At 52.9% G+C, this 21,280-nt stretch overlaps 1 protein-coding gene across 2 annotated transcripts; it reads right to left on the bottom strand.

The window, feature by feature from the left end:
* Positions 1–1,064: 1,064 nt before the first annotated feature.
* Positions 1,065–21,203, bottom strand: FBXW5 (F-box and WD repeat domain containing 5). 2 transcript variants are annotated; one of them, XM_054007227.1, is made up of 10 exons: positions 21,153–21,203; positions 20,385–20,485; positions 18,475–18,692; positions 14,210–14,367; positions 12,077–12,251; positions 10,620–10,768; positions 8,147–8,636; positions 5,253–5,400; positions 3,842–4,054; positions 1,065–3,123 (listed from the first exon to the last, which is right to left on the bottom strand). In XM_054007227.1, exons 3-10 carry the CDS (start codon positions 18,665–18,667, stop codon positions 2,877–2,879), a joined length of 1,773 nt encoding a protein of 590 aa, XP_053863202.1. In that variant the 5' UTR covers positions 18,668–18,692; positions 20,385–20,485; positions 21,153–21,203; the 3' UTR covers positions 1,065–2,876. The 2 variants fall into 2 exon arrangements, with proteins under 2 accessions (XP_053863202.1, XP_053863204.1); XM_054007229.1 differs by having other exon boundaries at positions 20,396–20,485.
* Positions 21,204–21,280: the final 77 nt, after the last annotated feature.

The following is a 21,280-nucleotide window of genomic DNA, read 5'->3' as shown; positions in this document are numbered from 1 at the left end:
ACAAGTGCATATGGGACTGGGAAGAAAGGGGCTCACCTGACTATAGACCCACCAGTCTATAAACCTTTGTTCAAAAGAGAGCCTGACCCCCCGCTGCCGCTAGGTCATGGCTGGTCAGCCTGCCCCAGAAGCCACTCCTGGCCTATGTGAAGTACCTGTATTGCCCCCATTTCAGAGAAGGGAAAACAGGCAGCAACCACCACCATGGGGCTGGGGCAAGAACACAGCTCTGACTCTCAGCATGCTACTTTCAGCTCCCACCCCCATGCTCATTTCTCCAGCCCTCCCTGCTGCTAACACATCACCCCCCAAATGGTACCTACATCCCCCTTTGGGATCCACTGCAAACTATGAAACTCCCACAAAAAGCTGTAGAGGCTTAAAATCACTGTGTGCCTAAAGGTGCTAGCCCTGTTGGCTTCCTCTCAGCAGCCAGATGCCTAGGTGCGGCCTAAGCCTCACAGCAATCCCCAGCCCAGGGCAAAGGGCATGCTGAGGGGTTTGTCTATGGGAGTAGGGCCCATGGAAAACCTGACTGCAGGAACAGCAGCAGCTACCACTGCTCACTTTAACTGTTCAGTCCCTGGTTAGGGGACAGCTGGGAGACCCAGGTTCAGCTCCCTGCCTACTGTGCCTAAGATGTGCCTGTCTCTATGCTAAAGGGGCAGATGGAGTCTAGGCCCCTCACAGTGGAGGGTCTCTGCTTTTTCCAGGCACTGCCACACTCAGCAGCGCAATGCCCAAATCCCTTCAGGATCCTAAGGACAGCCCCCCTGAGCGCGTTGCCTCTGTACTAGAGGGGGGTTGTTTGGGGCTTGTACCTCCGTGAGAGATGAGGCCGTTTGCTGAGAGTAGCTCGAATCCAGGGTAGCAGAAAGCCACACTGCAGCCACAGCAGAGCAGGCCCCTTCTTCAGTGCTGTAGCGAGGAGCAGGGTGTTTGAACAACAGAAAGCTCCTTGCTGTGCTCAGGTCCTGGCCGGGCCCAAGCAGTCCGGAGCCAGTGAGCAGGAAAAGGGGTCACAGGAGCTCACAGCTATTTAAAAAATCCCCACTCAGGGTGAGTGAATTTAGTTTCTTTAATGGTCAAACAGCTCCACAGGAAGCATCCATGTCTTCCGACCCATTTGCAAACAAAACCTCCCTGCCCTCTGGGGAAGTTTTGCTGCTAGTGACAGACAGATCCGTTATGTGAACTCTGGGGGCTAGAGGCCCTGGAGCCTGCTGCTGGGGGAGGGTAGCAACACTATTAATCTTGCCAGCCCCCTTAAGAGGAATTAAAACCCTGCGAGTCCACACAGCACAGAAGGCTGCAGCCCAGAGGACTGACAGAAAGCAGCAGAAGCACCATTTAGTTTGACTTGTGCCTCTGCCTGAGCAGAGCGTCCTGACAAGTCTACACCCCTCGTCCTCCCCCGCCGCCCGTGTCACAGACTAGAGCCCCTGCTTCCAAATCCAGCCTGCCGTTTTCAAGGCTGTGAGCACTGCACCTGCAGGTTCCCAGCACCTCCGAAATCCAGGCCTGGAGATTTAGGAGCCTAGTTCAGACACCAAGTTCAATTCCTCGGGCCAACGTTTTCAAAGACAAAAACTAGTTCTTAAAGAAGGATCAGCTTTGACCCAGGGCCAGCTCCTGGAAGTGAGACATTTTCCTCATCTCCCGCTGTAGGCTTCCACAGGCTGCCTCATCACATCCAGCTCCAGGGGCCTTGAGTGACAGAGCACAGAAAAGACTCGTTGTTTCGTTCGATGAGAACTTAAGGGCGCTGGGGGAGGCCGGTCCCAGCGCAGGGAGAAGTCAGCCACAGTGAAAGAGCACGTGGACGTTCTCAGCCAGGTGGTAGTTAGTGAGCAACTCAGGCATCAGCTGGGATGGCAGAGCCGCCTGCTGTGTCCTGCAGAGCAAATACCAAGAGTTTGTGGCTCATGCTGAGACAGTTGGACTCCGATTCTCATGGCCAACTCTAGCCCATACGCTGCCCCCGTTGAAGGGGGAACCTCAGCTTTGTGGTCACCACTGCAGTGGATTGCCTGGAAAACAACACATTAGCAATGCAACTGTAGCATCTTAATGTTATTTAGCAGCTCACCAAGGCCTGTCCTATGTGACTCACCAGCTCTCCACGTACGCGTGTGTGGAAGCCAGTGATGAGGTGCACAGGCTCACAGCTAATGGAAAGCAGCAACAGAGGCTTGCCTTAAGCTGGCTGCAGTCCAAAGGACGCTGGTAGGCCCGAGGGGAGACGCGGGGTGGAAAGTTGCTAGCTGCCATCAGCAGAATGTTAGAGCTGCCATGCCAGCACCAGAATGCTTTGCACTTTTCGAGCGAGAGCCTCTTTGGAAAGTCTCCTCGCTCCTCAGTTTCCATTCAGGACCTGGCTGCGGAAGACGGGAGGAGGGTGACCAGTAACACTGTCAGCACCTCCTGCATGGGATAGACAGACAGCAATAAAACAGCTACTAAACCAGCCGTGTCATGACAAGAGCAGTGCTGTGACATTTCCCTTGGGCCAACTGCTTTGCAGCCCGCAGCTCGGTGAGGCTCGGTCCCCAGCTCACAAAGAAAAATAAGCTGCCACTCTGTGCTGATCAGTGACCAAAGCTTGGCTGCATATAGCATGACCGACTAGCAGCGCTTGTGAGATGTGGAGGGGGAGTTTGCCCTGCAGTGACCCGCTAAGGCCCAGAGTGGACCCAGCTCACAGGCTGCAGTGACGGTGGGGGCAGTTTGTCAGATGCGAGTGCAAGCTTCTCTCTTGGGGTAGGATCCTTCCAGGGCCTTGCGCCCACAGCTCCTCTCCATCAACGCTCCCATGGTCCAAAGCACAATGAAGGGTGTGGCTGGAGTGAGACAGCAGCACGAGCAGGTGCCTTGGTTCAGCTCTTCTGGTTCATGAGCCAGGAGAAGAGCAGCTTCCGGGGCTTAGGTTTCCTGGCGTGGTGGATGCGCACTGTGCGGGGGGAGCGCCACACTTTGATGGTGGTGTCATCACTGGCTGTCAGGAGCAGTTCCTGCTCAATGGGGCTGAATGCCACGGAGTTGACCACGTCGTCGTGCTGCAGCTTGGCCAGGCAGATGTTGTAGTGCCGGTCCCAGATGTAGCCATGATGATCCTCTGCCCCACTGCATTGAACAGAAGACACCAGTAAGAACCCAGCCTGGCCAGAGGGAAAGGGGCCCTAACCCCCCTTCCTCAAAAGCCTCACAAATGTATGGAGAAACAGGTGCCTCTCCCATAAGGCCTGGGGTTACACCCAAAATACTGGCCCAGTTTGTGTCCAGCCCTCACAGCCGTGAGAAAACCCTTTCCAAGGAGCCGCCAGGGGGAATTGATGCAGGGGTGTTTGTCTGAGTGGGCAGTAGTGCTGGAGTGAATTGTGCTGCTCAGTTCAATGGGCACTCAGTGGTGTCTTTAGGGTTCAGAGTTAACTGACCCATCAACATGCTCCTTCTTCCACAATCCCAAACCACCAAAAGCCTCGACTATCTCCTCCCCCAATACCACCTTCCAGAGCTCCCTCACCCAGTACTGCACTGTCAAATCGGGGGGGGGGGGCAGCGTAACACACTGACTGTGCTAGTCACTGCGCTGAGCGTGTGGTTGGCAGTCATCCCATTGGTACAAGCCTACAGGTTTTCAGGTACGTCGTGCTGCTGCAGGAATTGCCCTCTGAGCGCCTCCGAGGCTGGGCCCGTGCTGCAGAGTCTCAGACCCACACGTAGCTCAAACACAACAAACCCAGGGGCCCAAGTAGCACGGGACAGGGGTCGGGAACACTGGGCTTCTCTCCCCTCCCATCCCACCAGCTTTGCGGCCAAGAGAGAGAGGCCCACTGGGTACCTGGCTACGAAATCCCTGCTGACATCAAGGAAGATGAAGAAGCATTCATCGTTGGGGGTGTAGGCCCGGTGCGAGCGGAGGGCTCGCTTCACCTCCTTCATTGTCTTCAGATCAAACACATGCAGGTCAATCTCCTCTGCGATGGGGGGTGGCTGCATGGGATCAGAGATCACACAGTCCCGCGGCCAGGACCGGCTGTTCACATATAGGTACCTAGGGGACAGGAGGGGAGAGGTTACACTGCTGGGTCACTTCTGTCAGCATCACCATCTGGTCTAGAAAACCTCTCAGGTGTGACTGTGCTGGTTTCACTGCCTGGCTCTGCAGCACAAGCTCGCAGCCGTGGTTTGAGTTACAGACTCTGGAGAAGGGGGGGGCAGGCTGAAGTTTTGGAAACAGCCCATTTACATGAATTATTTTTAAAGATTTCAATTCAGTCATTTCCATCCCTGCTCAGTTCTGCAAGTAGGAACCCCCCCAAGTGTCTAACAAGGCCTTGCTGCTGGGAAACTCCAAGGAGAGCTCATCTTATACACCAAGCTCCTCAATCCAAGCCAGCCACTCAGACGGCCTGGCCCAGCTACACAGATGGGAAAGACACATCGCCTTAGGCAGCTCCTGCACGTTGTTACTACCATCAGCATCTGGCTGGTCCCCAATTCCATTCCTATCCCTTCCAGCCAAGACTCTTGGCCACCTCTTCCCCGGTGGGGGCTAAACCAAGCGCCCCTCCCCGCCATCTGTTGGCTTCAGACCCCATGACTCTGAAGAGCACAGGAAATCCCCACATGGTGATACACACGCGCACGCGAGGAACAAACATACAAGACAAAAGGAAGCCCAAGCTCCCCAGGTCCCTGCACTGGCAGACAGGTCATGAAGGCGACACCCAGCTGAGCTAATGGAGAGTGGAATTCCTTCCTGACCCCAGATCCTGGGACCAGTTCAACTCTGTGCACATGAGCGAAGCATCACCTGGATTACACGCAAGAGCCATTGACGCTCCGAAACACCCTTGGGGTCCAATGCCCCATTACTGCAGCCTCTGGCATGAAGCAGCTCCCACATGGAGGCCCTCCTCTGCACAGCGCTGTAGCAGAACCCCGGGTTAGACCCCAGCAGGGCCAACTTGGCTTATCCCCCTGCTAACAGACACACACAGTTCCATGTGTTTTGCTTTGTGGCAGAGATCGGGAGAAGATCTCAAACACCAAGGGCCTGTGTACACGCATTAATGAGTCCATGGAGGCAGGGGACAATCCCTGGGCTCTTCTCAAATGAGTCACCAAGCTCTGGAACCCCCCCATCTCCCCTCCACTAACTACACTTAAAGTGATCAGCTGGCAGCCAGGAGCCCAGTGCCCATGGCAGACCCTCTGCTCTGCTGTGCCTCGTGTCCTGCCACACCCACCTGTGATCAGGAGAAAGGCCCATTCCAATAATGTGACCGTGGAGGTCGATGACATGATCCAGCGAATCAAAGAACTCGTCCGAACGTCTCTTCTCCCCAAGCACTGGTCCAGCAGTCGTCATCTGATGAGGCAAGATCTGCTTAATCCCTTCGGGGAAAGGGAGCAGGAAGGGGGATTAGTCCGCTCTGCAAGAGGGCGCTGCTGCTGCCTGACTTGCAGGGAACATGCAATAGCCAAAGGACTGAAGCGAGCTCCCCAGGCTCCAGAGCAAGGAGCGTCCCTCTGAACCCTTGTTACAAGCTGCTAGGAGAGAGGAAACCCACATGGGGGACCCTGGGTGGGAACTGACTCCCTGACCAGGCTTGGGTGATGACTGAGTCGTGGCACAGTACAGGGCATCAGTCCCTTGGCACTCTCCTCTGCTGGCTATTCCTGGGGCATCAGCCCATAGCAGCATTTGGGCCCTTCCAGTGAGGTTTGCAGCCAGGAGGGGGGTGTTTAGTCCCCTCACTCCCACTGTTTACAGCCAGATCAATTCCCAAAGCAAACACAAAACTCTTCCTTTCAAGGGCAATATTAACCAGGACCAGTGGTGGTTTCCCAATGCAGTCCTGAGAGAAGCTCCCTTCCCTGCTGCCTGCGAACAATTCACTCAGTTGTAAGGTACGATTCTGTCACTTTCCAGGACCTCTGTGACGACTTCCACAGCATCAGCTGGCCCCGGTAGGGACAGAGCTGCTGGCTGGCGGGCAGCCCCAGGGCTGAAGCAGCGGCCAGGGTTGGATCCACCCCTGTGGGGCTGGAGCAGCGGCCGTGAGTCCTTGCCGCAGGAGCAGTGGCGGGGCTGGAGCAGCTGCCCGAGTTCAGCCCCTGGCAGCGCTCGGACGGTCAGTCCCCCCCAAGGGTATTTTTAGTAAGAGTCAGAGCCCTGTATGCAGAGACGACCGAGTTGGGGGAGGAGGTGTAGTCAGGAGTTTGGTTTGCACTTTTTTAAACTCACTGTTGAGAGAGAAGCTCCGTGCTAAGGATCCCTAGCCACAGCTCCGAGTCCTCCAAGCTGGATCAGTCCTGGGACGATCCCACTGGACACCCCTCCCAGTTCTCAGTAACACACTTCAGGCCTTCTAGAGCAGAGGCCCGGACTACACGAGGAAATTAGATCGGCAGAACGACATTGCTTAGGGGCGTGAAACATCCCCATCCCTGAGACAGCCCCCACATCAACCTAGCACTGTCCACACCGCGATCACCTCAGGAGTGGATGGGAGAGCCCCTCCCGCCGGCACAGGTAATAGCTGTGGTTTAAGTGTAGAGAAGCACAGAAGTGTGAATGTGGCCCATTTGCCAGCCTTTACAGTTCACGCCTCCTGGGGATGGTACTGACCAGGTGTGTAAAGTGCTTTGAGATCTGCTGATGAGAAGCACTGCAAGAACTGGCATTATTGTCATTATTTAAATGAAGGGACACTGGTTGTGCCTGGTGACTTTCATCTGGCCATCAAGGCAATTTACAAGCCCTCAATGATTGTGCCCACAATACATCAGCCTGTGGGCAGGACGAGTCACGTGAAAGGCCTGTTGTGACGTATGGCTAGAAAGGGTTAAACATCCTGCAAAATGAATAACCCTCATAAGACATGTGGGGAGATGTTTGTGGTTTTGTGCATTTACATATGTATGAGTAGGGTTGACAATGTCATCAACAGTCCCTACCTATGCTGTCTTCTGATAATTCAGAGGTCAAAAGAACATCGTAGCATGTCAATGAATTGTACTGTGAATGGTGGAGGAACAAGCAAACGGCCTGATGTTAATTCTAGAGCTAAGTGATGGACCTCCTTCAAAGGCAGGCTAATGACCTTCTGAACACCAACTTGTCAAAAGACATGACATTGTATAAAAGATTCTGTCATCTCAGATCTGCTTAGGGGAGGTCTGAGTCGCAAGACTGAGGTCCCAGTTATGTTGGTTCGTCCTGACTAGGAGATTTGGACATTGGACTAGAACCTATGAACTATTTCCACGCAAGGCTCCAGCGTGGGGGATGGAAAAGTGGAGGGAAAGCCCCCTTCCAAAGAGGCGGTCACCTAGGCCCCTGGCCATCAGCCAGCAGCTAGTGTTGTGGCTGTGGCGCCGTCTCAGCGAGGGAATGAGGCAGGGGCTGGGAACCACTGAACCTTCTACAATTAGAGCACTTAAAAGTGGGGTTCGAGACATAACACTTGAGAGAGCGCTGTGTGTGGGAATGCTTTCAAGTGAGCATTGGCTGAATGTGCAAAGCCCTAATGTGCTGGCAGTCAGAGCACTCAGATCTGAGCTGATCCTCTTCCAACCTGCCCCGAGATCTCCCAACACACCAAACCGGGAGAATCAGCGCCATGGAGGGGTCAGGATTGCCGAGAGCTCCCGGTAACTGGCTGCCCCGGCAGTGTTCTAAGTGCCACAGAAAGAAAAAATAAAAATACATCTGCTGTGCATGTTGGGTGTGCAGCCTGCAGGCGCTCAGAGGGCTCGAGCCCTCAGCCAGGCCCATGGCCATGGCCAAGATCTGCATCTCAAACCCAGGCCTTCCCCTCTCGCTGTAACAAAATAAAGGGCTGGCTAGGTGTTTATTTGTAAACAATTCTAGGGAGTTGACTTTTTTTTTTAAATCTCAAAAACAGCTGATAGGATTTTGCACAAACTTCCCAGAAAGTTTCACCTTTGGCCAGAGCCCAAGGCTGGAAAGATATAGCCTGGTGGGAAGCATTTTGGGAAGGGGTTAGAAGGGAAGCGGTTTTCAAACCTTGACTCCAGCAGGCACCCGGCAGAAAGCCACTGTGCTAGGAGGTGACCAGTCATTGTCCAGCTTTGTCCCCGCGGGAGCAGAGCAAGGCAGGGCTCTGCCACTCACCTATCTGGTGTGGAGAGTAGGTGAGGCATCCTGTGGTGAAGATTAAGTATTTCTTCTTGTTGCTGGCCTCTGTGGGCAGCTGGTTCAGCTCAGGCGGTTTAGTCCTGTTCCTGGCAAGCAGCTCTGCCACCTTCGTCTCCAGCTCGCTCTCACTCATGACGGGCATCACACGGCCTCCGAGGATGTCGTCCAGGAACTGCTGCAGCCCGTCCTCTGCTGTCCCGCTCCCACCATCCGGCGATGCCTGCGCCACTGGCTCTGGCATCACTTTCTGCTTGGGCTTCACCTCCTCTTCCTCACTGTCACTGCCAAGATCAAAGACCTGGTAGGGAGCGGCAGCAGCAGCCAGCTGCTCCGTGTAGTCCAGGAGCAGGTCCGGAGCGTCGTAGCGGCTGCAGTCTGCCACCATCACTGTCCGGATGGTGCTGGCGTTCAAGTTCTGGATTTTGAACAGTCTCTTCACTACATTCACATTCTCAGACTCTACGCCCTGTTAAGAGAAAGGAGAGAGGCTCACGGTGACCAAACAGTACCAGAGAGCATGGGAGGCCTCAGGGTCACTTCTACAACAGACTTCATAGGCGCCCCAAGCCCTCTCTAACCAGCACTGTGCTGTTTAGGGTCTTTCAACAGAGGCTGTCAAAGCACTTTACAAGTGGTGGTGAATGGAGCCCCTTGGAGATGGGCCAGTATAGCAGGTACCATCTTACAGGTGGGGAAACTGAGGCACAGAGGGGCGGTGACTTACGCAGGGTCACACAGCCAGACAGCAACAGAGCTGGCAATAGAACCCAGCATTCTCTGCTTTAGACCTCTAGCTGACACAGCCTGTCCTAACAAACAGGTTCAGGACCAAAGTTTCTATCCTGACCACAGGTTCAGCATGATTGGTGCCAGCTGACTGGCCATTCTAGGAGCGGGAAAACAGGCACCAATGTGCTCCTAGAGTTTGTTTCTCCGTTTCCTTCCTCCAGGAGGGTTTCACTGCAGCTACTCCATCCTGCAGGCTGCTCAATCTCACAATCTGCATTAACACAGGCTGTCAAGGACATGAATACTCCACTTCTTCGGGCATGCAAATTGCCAGCACCACTAAAAAGGGAGCACAGGCTAATGGGCAGAAAAAGGACTTGCTGGCTCACAACTTGGGCAACTCAACATCCAGGCTTCATTTTCCCCCATCTGTAAAAGGGGGAAATAAATCCTTACCTCTCAGGGGCTGCAAGGGTTAATACTGGCACCGAGAGATCCCTGGTACTCGTATAAAGACTGAGGTTTCAGGGCACCCAGGGGAAGATGAAGGAGCTATTCTCATCCTATAGGGCTGCTGGGCAGCAACAAGACAGCGATGGGCTGCCAGGCAGTGTTTGTCCACCTTCTCCGGGGCAGTCTGGAGTAACTGATGCAAGAGGTGGCAGATGGAACAGAGCATGTGTGAGCCTAAAGAACGGAGGGGAAGGGGCACAAGTGGCAAACAAATAACAATGCTCCCGTCTGCTATGGAGAACTAAGGGCTTGGCCTGCCAATAGCAGTGCCTGCTGTAGTAAGGCTCAGTCAGGAGAGCTGTACAAACAACAAGGATCTCAAAGCGCAACAAGCAAACTGAGCTCAACCTCCCTATCCAACACCCCCCCAGTGGGAAGGGCTGTTCTCCCTATTTCACCAAGGAGGAAACTGAGGCACAGTGGGTAAGTGAATTCCACAGGTCACAGTGAGCCCATGACAGGGCAGGAGCAGTGCTCGGATCCCTCTCATTGGCAGCCGTAAAGTGCGAGACGGCACTTCCTCCAACATGTCACATGACATTCACTTCCCTCATTTCCTCTAGCAAGGATTCTTTGACCCATCTGCGTCCATATTTATTCCCTGTCCAGCGAGCACCCGTGTCCCATAAGGCCAAGCACCCAGATACGACGGCTGACAGACTCCAGCAGCCCCAGGCACCCAGCTCTTGCAGGACCCATCAAGGCATCCAATGACTCTTAACCCACCTGCTCACCGTGGCTCATCCTCTGGTCCCTTCCAGAATGAGACCCTGGGCTGGGCTCCAGGCTCCATCCCCATTAACACGACACGAGTGCATGGAAGCAGACAGCACAGAGCCACATGGGAAGTGCCCACTGCAATGGGTGCTGTGCCAGGGACGCAGCAGGGTACTGGAGGGCCACCTTGAGCCAACTCTACCATGAGCCTAAGCTCTCCATCCCTCTTAACCTTCTCCCAAGTTCATGCTATCACGGTATTTGCTCCCAGAATGACCCTAACTCCCACGACAGGAGGCGTGATGGTGGGAGACTCCTCCGCTCCTCGCTCATTGGCAGTGCCCAGGGTTCTCTAAGGCATCAGCTCCCAGGGAGGAGCCTCAGCAGAGACGTCAGCGAGACAGTGTCTCACACCCCGGGCCCAGCTGATGGGAACTGTCCAGGCTATTCAACAACCCAGAGCCTGGAGAAGCTTGGCCCTGGGACGCACCTGGAAGGCATTGTTCAGCCACAGCACAGAGCAGGAGGTGATGTGCCCAATTCGGTGCAGATTGCCGGAAATCAAGTTGGTTTCATTCAGCCAGCAGCCAAACACATCGTAGGGTTTGTTCCTCACCCTGGAGAGGAGCGTGAAGTTCTCTGTAGGGAAGGAGAAAGGGAAAGGAGAATACAGCTCCACAGAAAGGACCCCAGTGAAGCAGGAGACAGGACCCATGGGATAGGGATTCAAGTCAGAGCCCCAGCTGATCCCGGAAGCAGAGTGGATGTAAAGGTGGATGGTCCCTCTTACAGCTAGTTATCAGTGTGGATTCCCAACACACTTTGCCTTTCAGTGGTGCTATGGCAGGGGTTCTCAAACTGGGGGTCAGGACCCCTCAGGGGGTTGCCAGGTTATTACATGGGGGGGTAGCAAGCTGTCAGCCTCCACCCTAAACCCTGCTTTGCCTCTAGAATTTATAATGGTGTTAAATATACCCCCACAAAAGTGTTTTTAATTTATAGGGGGGGGGTCCGCACTCAGAGGCTTGCTGTGTGAAAGGGGTCAGCAGCACAAAAGTCTGACGGCAGGTCTTCACTACGGGGAGGGGGAGGGGGGGGGTCGATTTAAGATACGCAAATTCAGCTACGCGAATAGCGTAGCTGAATTCGACCTATCGGAGCCGACTTACCCCGCTGTGAGGACGGCGGCAAAAATCGACCTCCGCGGCTCCCCGTCGATGGCGCCTACTCCCACCTCCGCTGGTGGAGTAAGAGCATCGATTCGGGGATCGATTGTCGCGTCCCGACGAGACGCGATAATTCGATCCCCGAGAGATTGATTTCTACCCGCCGATTCAGGCGGGTAGTGTAGACCTAGCCTGAGAGACGCTGCACTAGCAGCCAGCTATTCCTCTAGGCCATATAGGGGCTGTCTCTCTCTCGACGCAGTGAGCACCGCTGTCAATGTAAACAGGGCCCACTGGCTCTGAGCCAATCCATCCCTGTAAGGAGCCTCCGCTTGGGCAGGGAACCCAGGATAGAGGTAGCAGAAGACACTGCGACTCAGGATCAGTTGTGTCCCAGGCTTGGAGCAGCGGAGGGCAATCCAGGCCAGGAGGGAAGTGCATCAGCAAAGCTGCGTGTGATGACAGGAACAGACCAGTTAATGGTCTTGTGCATCAGGGGCTATTGGCAGAGCTGGGAGATGGGGTGGCCTCAGGACTGAGCTGTGCGGGAAACCTTGCCCACTGCCCACTCTCCTGCTGGCTGACTGTGGCAATTAGAGTCTGCCAATGCCCCCTTTAAAGAGGGACATGAAAACCCCATCCAGTTCCTTTCCTAGGCGTAGGCCAAGTCACAGCCCCTCCGTCCTGCCACCTTCAGCTTTCCTAGGGCAATTTGAATCTGCGGCCATCCAGCCAATTCCACACTCACACCAAGGCAGAGCCAAGCTGAAATGAGCATTACCCAGGCTAATGACTGCGATCTCTCCCGAGGAGCAGTTGCGAGGCCCCACAAAGACCCCTGACACCAGGAGGAGGGTGTCATCTGAGTTGAACTGGGAGAACTGGGTGTAGCTCCAGTTGTACCGCCTCATGTTGGAGCTGTGGAGCAGGGAAATGGCCAGCTCGTTGTTCCAGATCTGAGGACAAAGGGGACAGGACAAGCTATTAAGAAACCTGGACACAGTCACTCAGAGCATCTGTCATCAGATGACCAGGATTTGCAGAGCACCAGACCGGAGGCACGGGAGCACACGGATGGAGATGTGCTAACCCCACCTTGCTGCCAGAAAGCCATTCAGAAGGGAACCGGAGGGTTTGCAGTCACTGCTATGAAGAGCTTTGATGAATTTGGCCCCAACCAGTGCACTGCCCTTGTTACTGTCATTCCCTCAGCCTCAGAGGGTTGGTGCTCTGCAACACCCAGGACAGTTGTGCCTCCGAGAGCTCAGTTCTGCCTCCTGGTTCATTTTAGGGTCATATCCTAAGTTACCCATATTAAGCCACACGCAGGGGCTCAGGGCTGCGGCGGGGAAAGGCACCCCCCAGTGCGGACCTGTCGCGGACGGAGGAGAGGAGCCCCTCCGTCGGTCCGGCCCAGCCCCACTAAAGCTGCTGTGGCCAGGGAGAGGCACCTCTCTCCTGGCCCTGGGCTTCTGCGGCAAGAGAGGGCTGGGAGAGTCCTCTTTTCCCACTGCAGTCCCAGGGCTGCCTGCACCCTAAACCCCTCATCCCCAGCCCCACCCCAGAGCCCACCCACCCCTTCCCAACCCTGTGCCTCAGTCCTGAGCCCCCTCCCACACCCAAACCCCTCATCCCCAGCCTAGAGTCTGCACCCTCCCCACACACACCCCAACCCCCTCCCATACGCCAAATCCCTCGGCCACATCCCCAGCACATGAATTTTGTTATGGGCACTAATATGAAGGTGATGTGTCACACATCACTCATAACAAAATACATTCCGCACACGGACGTAAGAAATTAGAGGGAACCCTGGTCACTGGCTGGGGGAGGGACCTGACTGCACGGGGCCCCAGTGCAATGCGAGTGGGATTGGAGCTGGGCTATGCTAGCAGGTCATTGCAGTCTGACAGGACTCCCCTGGGTCCTGGCAATGGAGCTGGTGTCTAGGTAGGGACACCTGGCCTTAACTTAGTGCACCTTCCAACCTCCCCGTCGCCACTGGCCACCTCAGCAGTCAGGCTGGACCCCGCTGCACCCAGCCAGCTTTCCCCAGGTCAGGGCCAAGTGAAGCCAGTCAATGTGCAGATGTTACTCAGGAGCCCCCAGATGAGGCACAGGGAGGGGACATGACTCACCCCAGGGGACAGCAAGTCAGCAGCAGAGTCAGGAGCCTGACACCTCAGCCCACAAAACTGTTCACACCACTTGTTTCCCTGCTCTCCCAGTCCCTGCCCAATCATTGCCCACGCTGGGGCGACAGCACATGGCTTGGGGCTGACGTCAGAAAGCCCAGTGAGGGACAGCTCAGGCGAGGGAATTAGGTTAGGGGGTTTGTTACAGGAGCAGGTGGGGAAGGGTCTGTGGCCTGTGATGAGCAGGGGGTCAGACTAGCTGATCATGATGGTCCCTTCTGGCCTTACGGTTTATGCGTCCAGAGATTGCCTCTGGACACCTCCAACTCCCCCTCCTTCCCCAGCCAAACCCTCGTCCCTGCGCAACCTGCCCACAACCCCTGCTCCCCCTCCTTGATTTCTATGCACCAACGAGAGCCATGTCACACAGGAAATGCCCCAAGCCCTGCAAAGGAAGCAAAAGGGGTCTAGAAAAGAAGTCCCAGAAGTCACGGTGATAACCAGCCACTCGAAGGGCCAGACTGAGCAGTTCAGATGGCCAGAAGCCCCACAAACTCAGATGCACCCAACCTGCCCATCATTCCTTCTGCTTTCTGGACATTAAGAAGTTTCAGCCCCAGAATCCCTCCCCACAGCTCCTGACTAGAAGGCCTGACAGCACTAACCAGAGAGGGTCAGCGTATCAGAGCTCAACGGAAGATTTTCACAGCTGGAGTCTGACTGGGACCAGCCTAGATGAGTGAATATACCCCTCAGAACAATAGCCGCATGCCCTTTACCTTAACTGTGCAGTCCTTGGAGCAGGATGCAAACAGGTAGCCTGTGTGGGAGAAGCTAAGGTGTAAGACCTGGTCATTGTGCTCCGTCAGGGTCTGCACTTCAACACAGGGGATGGTGTCATAGAGCCTCTGGAAGTCCTCATACCAGGAAACAGCAGCTACAACACAAACGGATAGGAGGGAGGAGTCAAAGCTCAGCATAGGTGGAAGCCATAAAGCCACATGATTTGTCTATAGCAGGGACTTAACATTTCTCACGAGCGCTAGCAATGGCAGGAGCCCCAGTGTAGACAAGGCTGCCACAGCCGCAGCCATTGGTAATCAGGTTTGCTCTGAGCAGCTTAATAAATACAGTAACTCCTCATTTAACGTTGTCCCATTTAACGTCCTTGCTCAATTAGGGAACTTCGCGCTTAGGACTTTCTGGGAGGGAGGGGCAGGAGCAGGGAAGCGCTGCGTCTCTGCTCCTCCCCATCCTCCCTGAAAGTCCTAAGCACCACCAAACAGCTGTTTGGCAGCACTTAGGACTTCGGGGGGAGAGAGGGAAAGAGATGTGGCTCCGGAGAGGAGGTGGAGAGGGGGTGGGAAGAGGTCGGCCTGGAGTGGAGCGGGGACAGGAAGAGGCGGGCCTGAAGCATTCCTGGCAAAATCCGAGCCTGTTCTCCGGGGAAGCTACCGCTGCTGCTGCAAAGGTGCTTCCTAGCGTCCTTGCCTGCAGGGGGCTGTGCCGGTGTGGGGTAAGCCGGGGCACTTCCCAACCACAGTACATACTGTACAGTACAATGCCTTTTGTCTGCCCCAAAAAATGTCCTTGGAACCCCCCCCCCACACACACACACATTTACATTAAATCTTATGGGACAATTGGATTCGTTTAACATTGTTTCACTTAAAGTCGCATTTTTCAGGAACATAACTACAACATTAAGTGAGGAGTTACTGTACAAGGAAACGTCTATTGGAAGGATTTTAACTCAGAAACATTGGTAGGTTCTAAGCCACACAGCGAGATGTAGGGCATCACCAAGAAGAGCCCAATGAATGCCTACTGCTGGGCCCTGAGCAGAGGTTAGGTGCAAACCAGATGTTAGGATGCATAAGCAATGGGATAAACATTAGTGAGAATATTACACCATCACAGAACCATAGAACCACAGGATTAGAAGGGACCGCGAGGGTCATCTAGTCCAGTGGTTCTCAACCAAGGGTACATTTACCCTTGCAGAAGTCTTCCAGGGGATACATCAACTCATCTAGAGATTTGCCTAGTTTTACAACAGGCTACATAAAAAGCACTAGCGAGATCAGTACAAACTAAAATTTCATACAGTGACTTGTTTATACTGCTCTATATACACTGAAATGAAAGTACAATATTTATATTCCAATGGATTTATTTTATAATTATATGGTAAAAATGAGAAGTCGGCAATGTTTCAGTAATAGTGTGGCTGTGACACTTCTGTATTTTTGTGTCTGATTTTGAAAGCAAGTCGTTTTTAAGTGGGGTGAAACTTGGGGGCACGCAAGACAAATCAGACTCCTGAAAGGGGGACAGTAGTCTGGGAAGCTAGTCTAACCCCCTGCCAACACACAGGATTTGTTGTGTCTAAACCATCCAAGACAGATGGCTGTCCAGCCTCCTTTTGAAAACCTCCAGTGAAGGAGCTTCCCTAGGCTGTCTGTTCCATTGTCCTACTGTTGTGACAGTTATATACACATTAATTGGAGACCCTCATCTGAAACGCTGAGTTCCATTCTGTTCCCTCCGTCAACAATGAGATAGAAAAAGTGAGAGGTCCAGAAACGATGTGTGGTCAGAAGAGGCTTCTATACGAAGTGGGATTGAGAAGAACAGGACCTATTTAATTTAGAGAGATGCGACAGGTACACCAAAAATACATTAGGACCTCTCACAATACAAGAGCCTGGGGACATTTAGTGAAAATGAAAGGTCACAAGCTTAAAACTCAAAAGTAAGATTTTTTTATACAAATGCATAATTTGTGGCAGTGAGTTCCACAGGCCAGTTTGAGGACTGACAAGGCCAAGGATTCCAAGGAGGAGTTGACATTTCTATAGGTAATGAGAACATCCATAGTTACGTTAGATAGGAGTTCAAAAGTTAGGGACATCAGCTCTCCTGCTGCAAGGTATAAAGCAGCCACTAACTGAGGGCTAGGAAGAAACTCATGGGCAGCATATTCCACAACCATCCATTAAGGGAGTCTTCTACCTTCCTCTGTAGTATCCAGCACTGGCCCCTGCTCGACAGAAGAGGGATCTCTCCATTAATTATATGGGGGGCAGGGATAGCTCAGTGGTTTGAGCATTGGCCTGCTAAACCCAGGGTTGAGAGTTCAATCCTTGAGGGGGCCATTTAGGGATCTGGGGCAAAATCTGTACTTGGTCCTGCTAGTGAAGGCAGGGGGCTGGACTCGATGACCTTTCAAGGTCCCTTCCAGCTCTAGGTGATAGGATATCTCCATTTATTATATATTATAAAGAGTGCGCTAGATGGGTCACAGCTCTGATTTGGCCATTCCACTAATGCTCCTAATCACAGCAGCCCCCGGATCCCATTTACTGAGCCTACAGACACGATGCTTCTCCCTAGGTTTGAACTGGAACCCGGATATTGTAGCCCCTTCTCAACAGGGGCAGCTTGACGCGGGCAGACTTACCTACTGACCAGACCAGGGGGCTCTGCTCCTTTCCATCAGTCCCCTAGGGGTGGATGATCTCTTTGCAACTCCAGTTCAGCCATTCATTTTGTTGGCAGTATCCTTTAATATCGGCCTCTTGGCACAGGTATGTCACATGGGGAGAGCAGCACAGGCCAGTGCACCAAGTGCTCCAGCTCTTTTGTTTTCAGCACCCTGCCAGCAGAGCTGGGGAAGTACCCAACCAAATTCCTGGACTTACTCTACTGCATTAACGGGTCAAATGACATAACAGCATCTAACACACAGGTTTGCCAGCTCTGGTCACAGCTGAAACAGGAATTAGAGGAGCACATGCACAAGTCAAACAAAACTAACCTGGAAATATTAAACACACCTTCATTTTGGATTTACTTATGCTGGTTACAGCTAAAAGCCAGTTAGCCGAGGGTCTACGGTGACACAGAAAACCTTCAGGGTTCAGACAACACGCAGCAGCCCCGTGCTGGAGCTACACATCCTAAAGGCTGCAGGGTTGAAGCCAAGTGGATTTTTGCAGCCATTTTTATACTTCATTCTTCCTCCCCCAAGAATGGGATCTTTGCTCACGCATTCTTCACAGCATGACTCTCCTGCCTCACTCAGCTGGAAGGTCAGGCATTCTCTGCCTCTGCACCCTCTTGATTTCCCACTCTTTTCCATGGGACTGGAACTGGAGGACGAGCACATGGCTGCTCTACATGTCACATGGTGAGGAGCAGAGTTCTGCAGAGTCATGCCCCTCCCACCTGGGACTTGTATGCACCTTGGCAATGCCCAGTCCCTGAGTCCTCTCAGCAACAAGGGTCTTTCTAGACTAGGAACATGACCTTGGTTAAGGACCACTGTTGTCTTCCGTGGCCAGTCCTCAACCAGTGGTTGAAGATGTTCAGGTGCAAGGCCAAGTGAGACCCACATTTGAAAGTGGATAATACACCACCACCATAAACATGAGATTTGTTGTACCTGCTAATGCCCTTCTTAAAGGACAATAATCACCCAGCAGCCTGATCTAAGTACTGTAAGAAACTGTCAGTCTGAAGAAGGGTTAAAAAAAAAAACTAACAACCTTTAAATTTTGGATGTGGGGGGAGAGGGGGAAAAAAAAAAAAATCTGTGAATTTTCAGCAAATGCTATTTCCCAATTTTCAACAGGGCCTGATGGGCAATAGACCCTTTCCCCTCTAGGTCACTATGTGATGGCTGATGTGACATGGACTAGGGATTTCAGTCCAGGGAACATGGACCAGTGCCTTACATCACATCTGACCTGTCCAAGAGGCCAAGGATTAAATAATCCACTGGGAGCTGCATGTCCCTCACACATCTTGGTGCTTAGCTCTCCAGGGATGGGCCCTTATAGAATACTATCAGTCAAAGATGGGGTCCCTACAGGTCAGAGTAGGGCACACTGGCAGGGCTGCATGGAGGAAATCTTGTGCTGCTGCCGATGCTGTTCCTGTTTTGGGTATTAACAAGACTGTGGTCTACCAGTCAGCTAACCCAGCCCTTTTCAACAGTGCAAAATTGATAACTTACTAAACGTAGTTAAAAATACCAGACCTGGGTGCCGTGGCACTTCTCGAGAGACCCTGTAGTATCTATAGAACAGCTCCTTCCACAGGAACTCATCCCGGGCCACCGCATGCCATTGCCGACACACCAACCCCACCGAGAGCACATCTACGTGGTCCAGGTACAGGAAAATCTCATAGAGGATGCTGTCTGGGAGAAGGGGACTATCCCCAACATCCATACTGTCATTCTGTCACCAAAGGGCTCTGAAAATAAACACAGAGGGGAAGTTGGTGCCTGCTCATCACAGAAGGTAGAAACTTCCCAGTTTGAGGCATGAAGAACAGCAAGGTTCTCCTGTCTGAGCCAACTTATTCGGAGTCATAGGGAAGGAACAGCAGCTTTTTCCAGGCAGCAGCAAACAAACACGTAGGGAAAGTGAGATTTCTAAAATTCACATGACCAATCACTGGTGTTTGTACCATAACATTTGGTGGTGTGCTGTGTAGTTTTTTTATTCCCTCTGACTTTATCCTTAATGATTTTCTTCGATTTTTTTGTCCCCAAACAGAAACGGCTTCTTAATGAATTTTCTACTTTTATTTTTTAATGGAGCAACTCTTTAAAGCTTCATAGTACCAAGACAGACACTAACATTTCCTATGAAATTGTTCACAGGTGGCAGATCAGCCATTACAAACAGAGGCCCCAGTACTACAAATGCTCACATCCGGGCCTAGCTTTATTCATGCACATACAGTGACCCCCGACACAGGCTGTCAGCAGCGTTTGATCCTGGGACTTTCAGCACAAAAGCAGAGCTTCTAGTACTTCAGCTAAAGAACAAGATCTATTAGCTGGGGGCAGTAGGCGGCAGCTACACTCTGCGTGGGCCAACCCCGGGGGGCGGTGGGAATGCAGGGTACTTTACAAACTTTTATGTAGTGTAGTTGTAGCCGTGTTGGCCCAGAATATTAGCGAGACAAAGTGGGTGAGGTAATATCTTTTACTGGACCAACTTCTGTTGGTGAGAGAGACCATAAGAGCAGTTCTGTGTGGCTCCAAAGCTTCTCTCTCTCACCAATAGAAATTGGACCAATAAGAGCGATTACTCACCCACTTTGTCACTTTACAACCTTGTTATATATCTTGCTCAGGGAAGGGTAAAGGTCTATATTTTGGGTTTCAACCCCAGCTATGGGCCCAAGGCAGAGACTATTATAGAACTGGCACCTAAACAGACCTGAACTCTAGGACAGCTCAGACACTCATGAGAGGCTAACCCTGCTGGGGAGTAATACAGAACACATTTGTAAAGTGGGCTGTCTGTCTCGCTCTGGGAGTGGTCCAGAGAAGAGGCACAGCCTACTGCTGCTGACAATTAATGGACTTAGGAGGTAGACATCTAAGCTTTGGTGCTGAAGGTTCCAGGTTCAAACAGTGCTTATAGCCCATGGTGGACTGTGACTTCAATGGGGGTACTCACATGTAGCCAGAATTTGCTGCTGCTGCTTCTTCACATTTAGGGCCTGATCCTGCTTCCACTGAATTCACTGGGAGAAGGATTTAGTCCTGAGTCTTTTTCAATTATCTGCATTAACACCACACTACCCTTTAATAACAGTGTACGTGACTATAGCACCTTTCATCTTGGGATCCCAAAGACCTTTATGAACATTCATTAATTCTCACCCCACTCCTGAGAGACAGGTATTATTATAATGTCAATTTTACAGTTGGGGAAACTGAGGCACACAACAGTGACTTGGCTAATGCCATACAATAAATTAGTAGCAAAACTATTCTCCTGCTACAGCCACTTGACAATGTTCCCTCTTTGCTCTTTCATCTTAATGGACTAGAGCTGGATTTCAAAGACAATAATATGGACTGTAGAAGGCTGCAGCCAATTGAGAACTATTTGTAATCTGGAGCAACAGGTTAAACAGCATATGTACCTTTGACTCACAGTTAGCAACAACCCCTCAGAAGCTTGGAATTGCGATAGTTCTTAGCAAAACCTCATCTTCTCCTGTGCATGTAACCAGGAGAGCACTGGCTGCAGGTAGAAAGAGGGACATGATAAGATAATGACCCCACATGCAGACTGCATGGCCTTGGTGCAAGATGCAAGGAGCCCCAGAGACCATCTTTCCACTAGGGAATTGTATAAAGGTGTTTCCATCAGCTCAGCAGGTTTAATTAAGATAGCGATGAAAATGCCCCCCGCTGCCAGAACCTTGCCTACAGCAGAGCTCCCACTGCCCCCAACACTGGCACAGTGGCCAAGTGGGACTATGTCCGAGCATTCCCCACTGCAGAGGAGTGGTCTAGGGAGGTCAGATGCTGAGCTCCCATTGCTACTGGGGTCCCTTTAACCGGACACAGCCTCTCCCATTTCCAGCCTGCATGGTGAGAACTCCCCCGATCCCCTCCCCTGCTGCTTGCAGCCAGCTCCTGGCTCTGCCAGCTGCTCGACACACACGGGACTGGCACGTAGGGTGCGCCTGGCCTCGACGCGCTGCCAGGTCTGGCAGCTCCATACCAGAGGCCAGTCTGCCCCCCCCCGGTGCCACCACCTGGCGAGGGGCCCCTGGCACCCCCACGTCAGCTGCCCCTCCCCCAGCCAGCCTCTCGGGCGGAGGAGACCCCGCCCCCAAATAAGGAGCCCCTCATCTCAGGCGCCCCCAACAAAGCGCCCCTCCCCCCTCAGCCAGATCTCCCACCTCAGCTCCACTGCTGCCCGGCCCAGCTCCTCCCCACGCGCCAGCTTCCGGCCCTCCCTCTACCCACTTCCGCTCTGGCCGAGCTGCTAGAGCCGCTCTAGCCCCTCTCTATGGTCCGTAGCCACGCC

This window comes from Malaclemys terrapin, chromosome 17, assembly GCF_027887155.1.
Source record: "Malaclemys terrapin pileata isolate rMalTer1 chromosome 17, rMalTer1.hap1, whole genome shotgun sequence".
Lineage (NCBI taxonomy): Eukaryota > Metazoa > Chordata > Testudines > Emydidae > Malaclemys > Malaclemys terrapin.
This window is presented reverse-complemented; position numbering and strand designations above follow the sequence as displayed.

What these genes read in the sequence shown, in the direction of transcription:
- FBXW5 (XM_054007227.1), bottom strand. Translation starts at nt 18,667, where the DNA reads ATGGATGTTGGGGATAGTCCCCTTCTCCCAGACAGCATCCTCTATGAG. An exon ending in AGAAGTGCCACGGCACCCAG is followed by an intron (nt 14,368 to 18,474) that starts GTCTGGTATTTT and finishes TTTGTGTTGTAG; the next exon opens with CTGCTGTTTCCTGGTATGAG. An exon ending in GATCGCAGTCATTAGCCTGG is followed by an intron (nt 10,769 to 12,076) that starts GTAATGCTCATT and finishes CCTTCCCTACAG; the next exon opens with AGAACTTCACGCTCCTCTCC.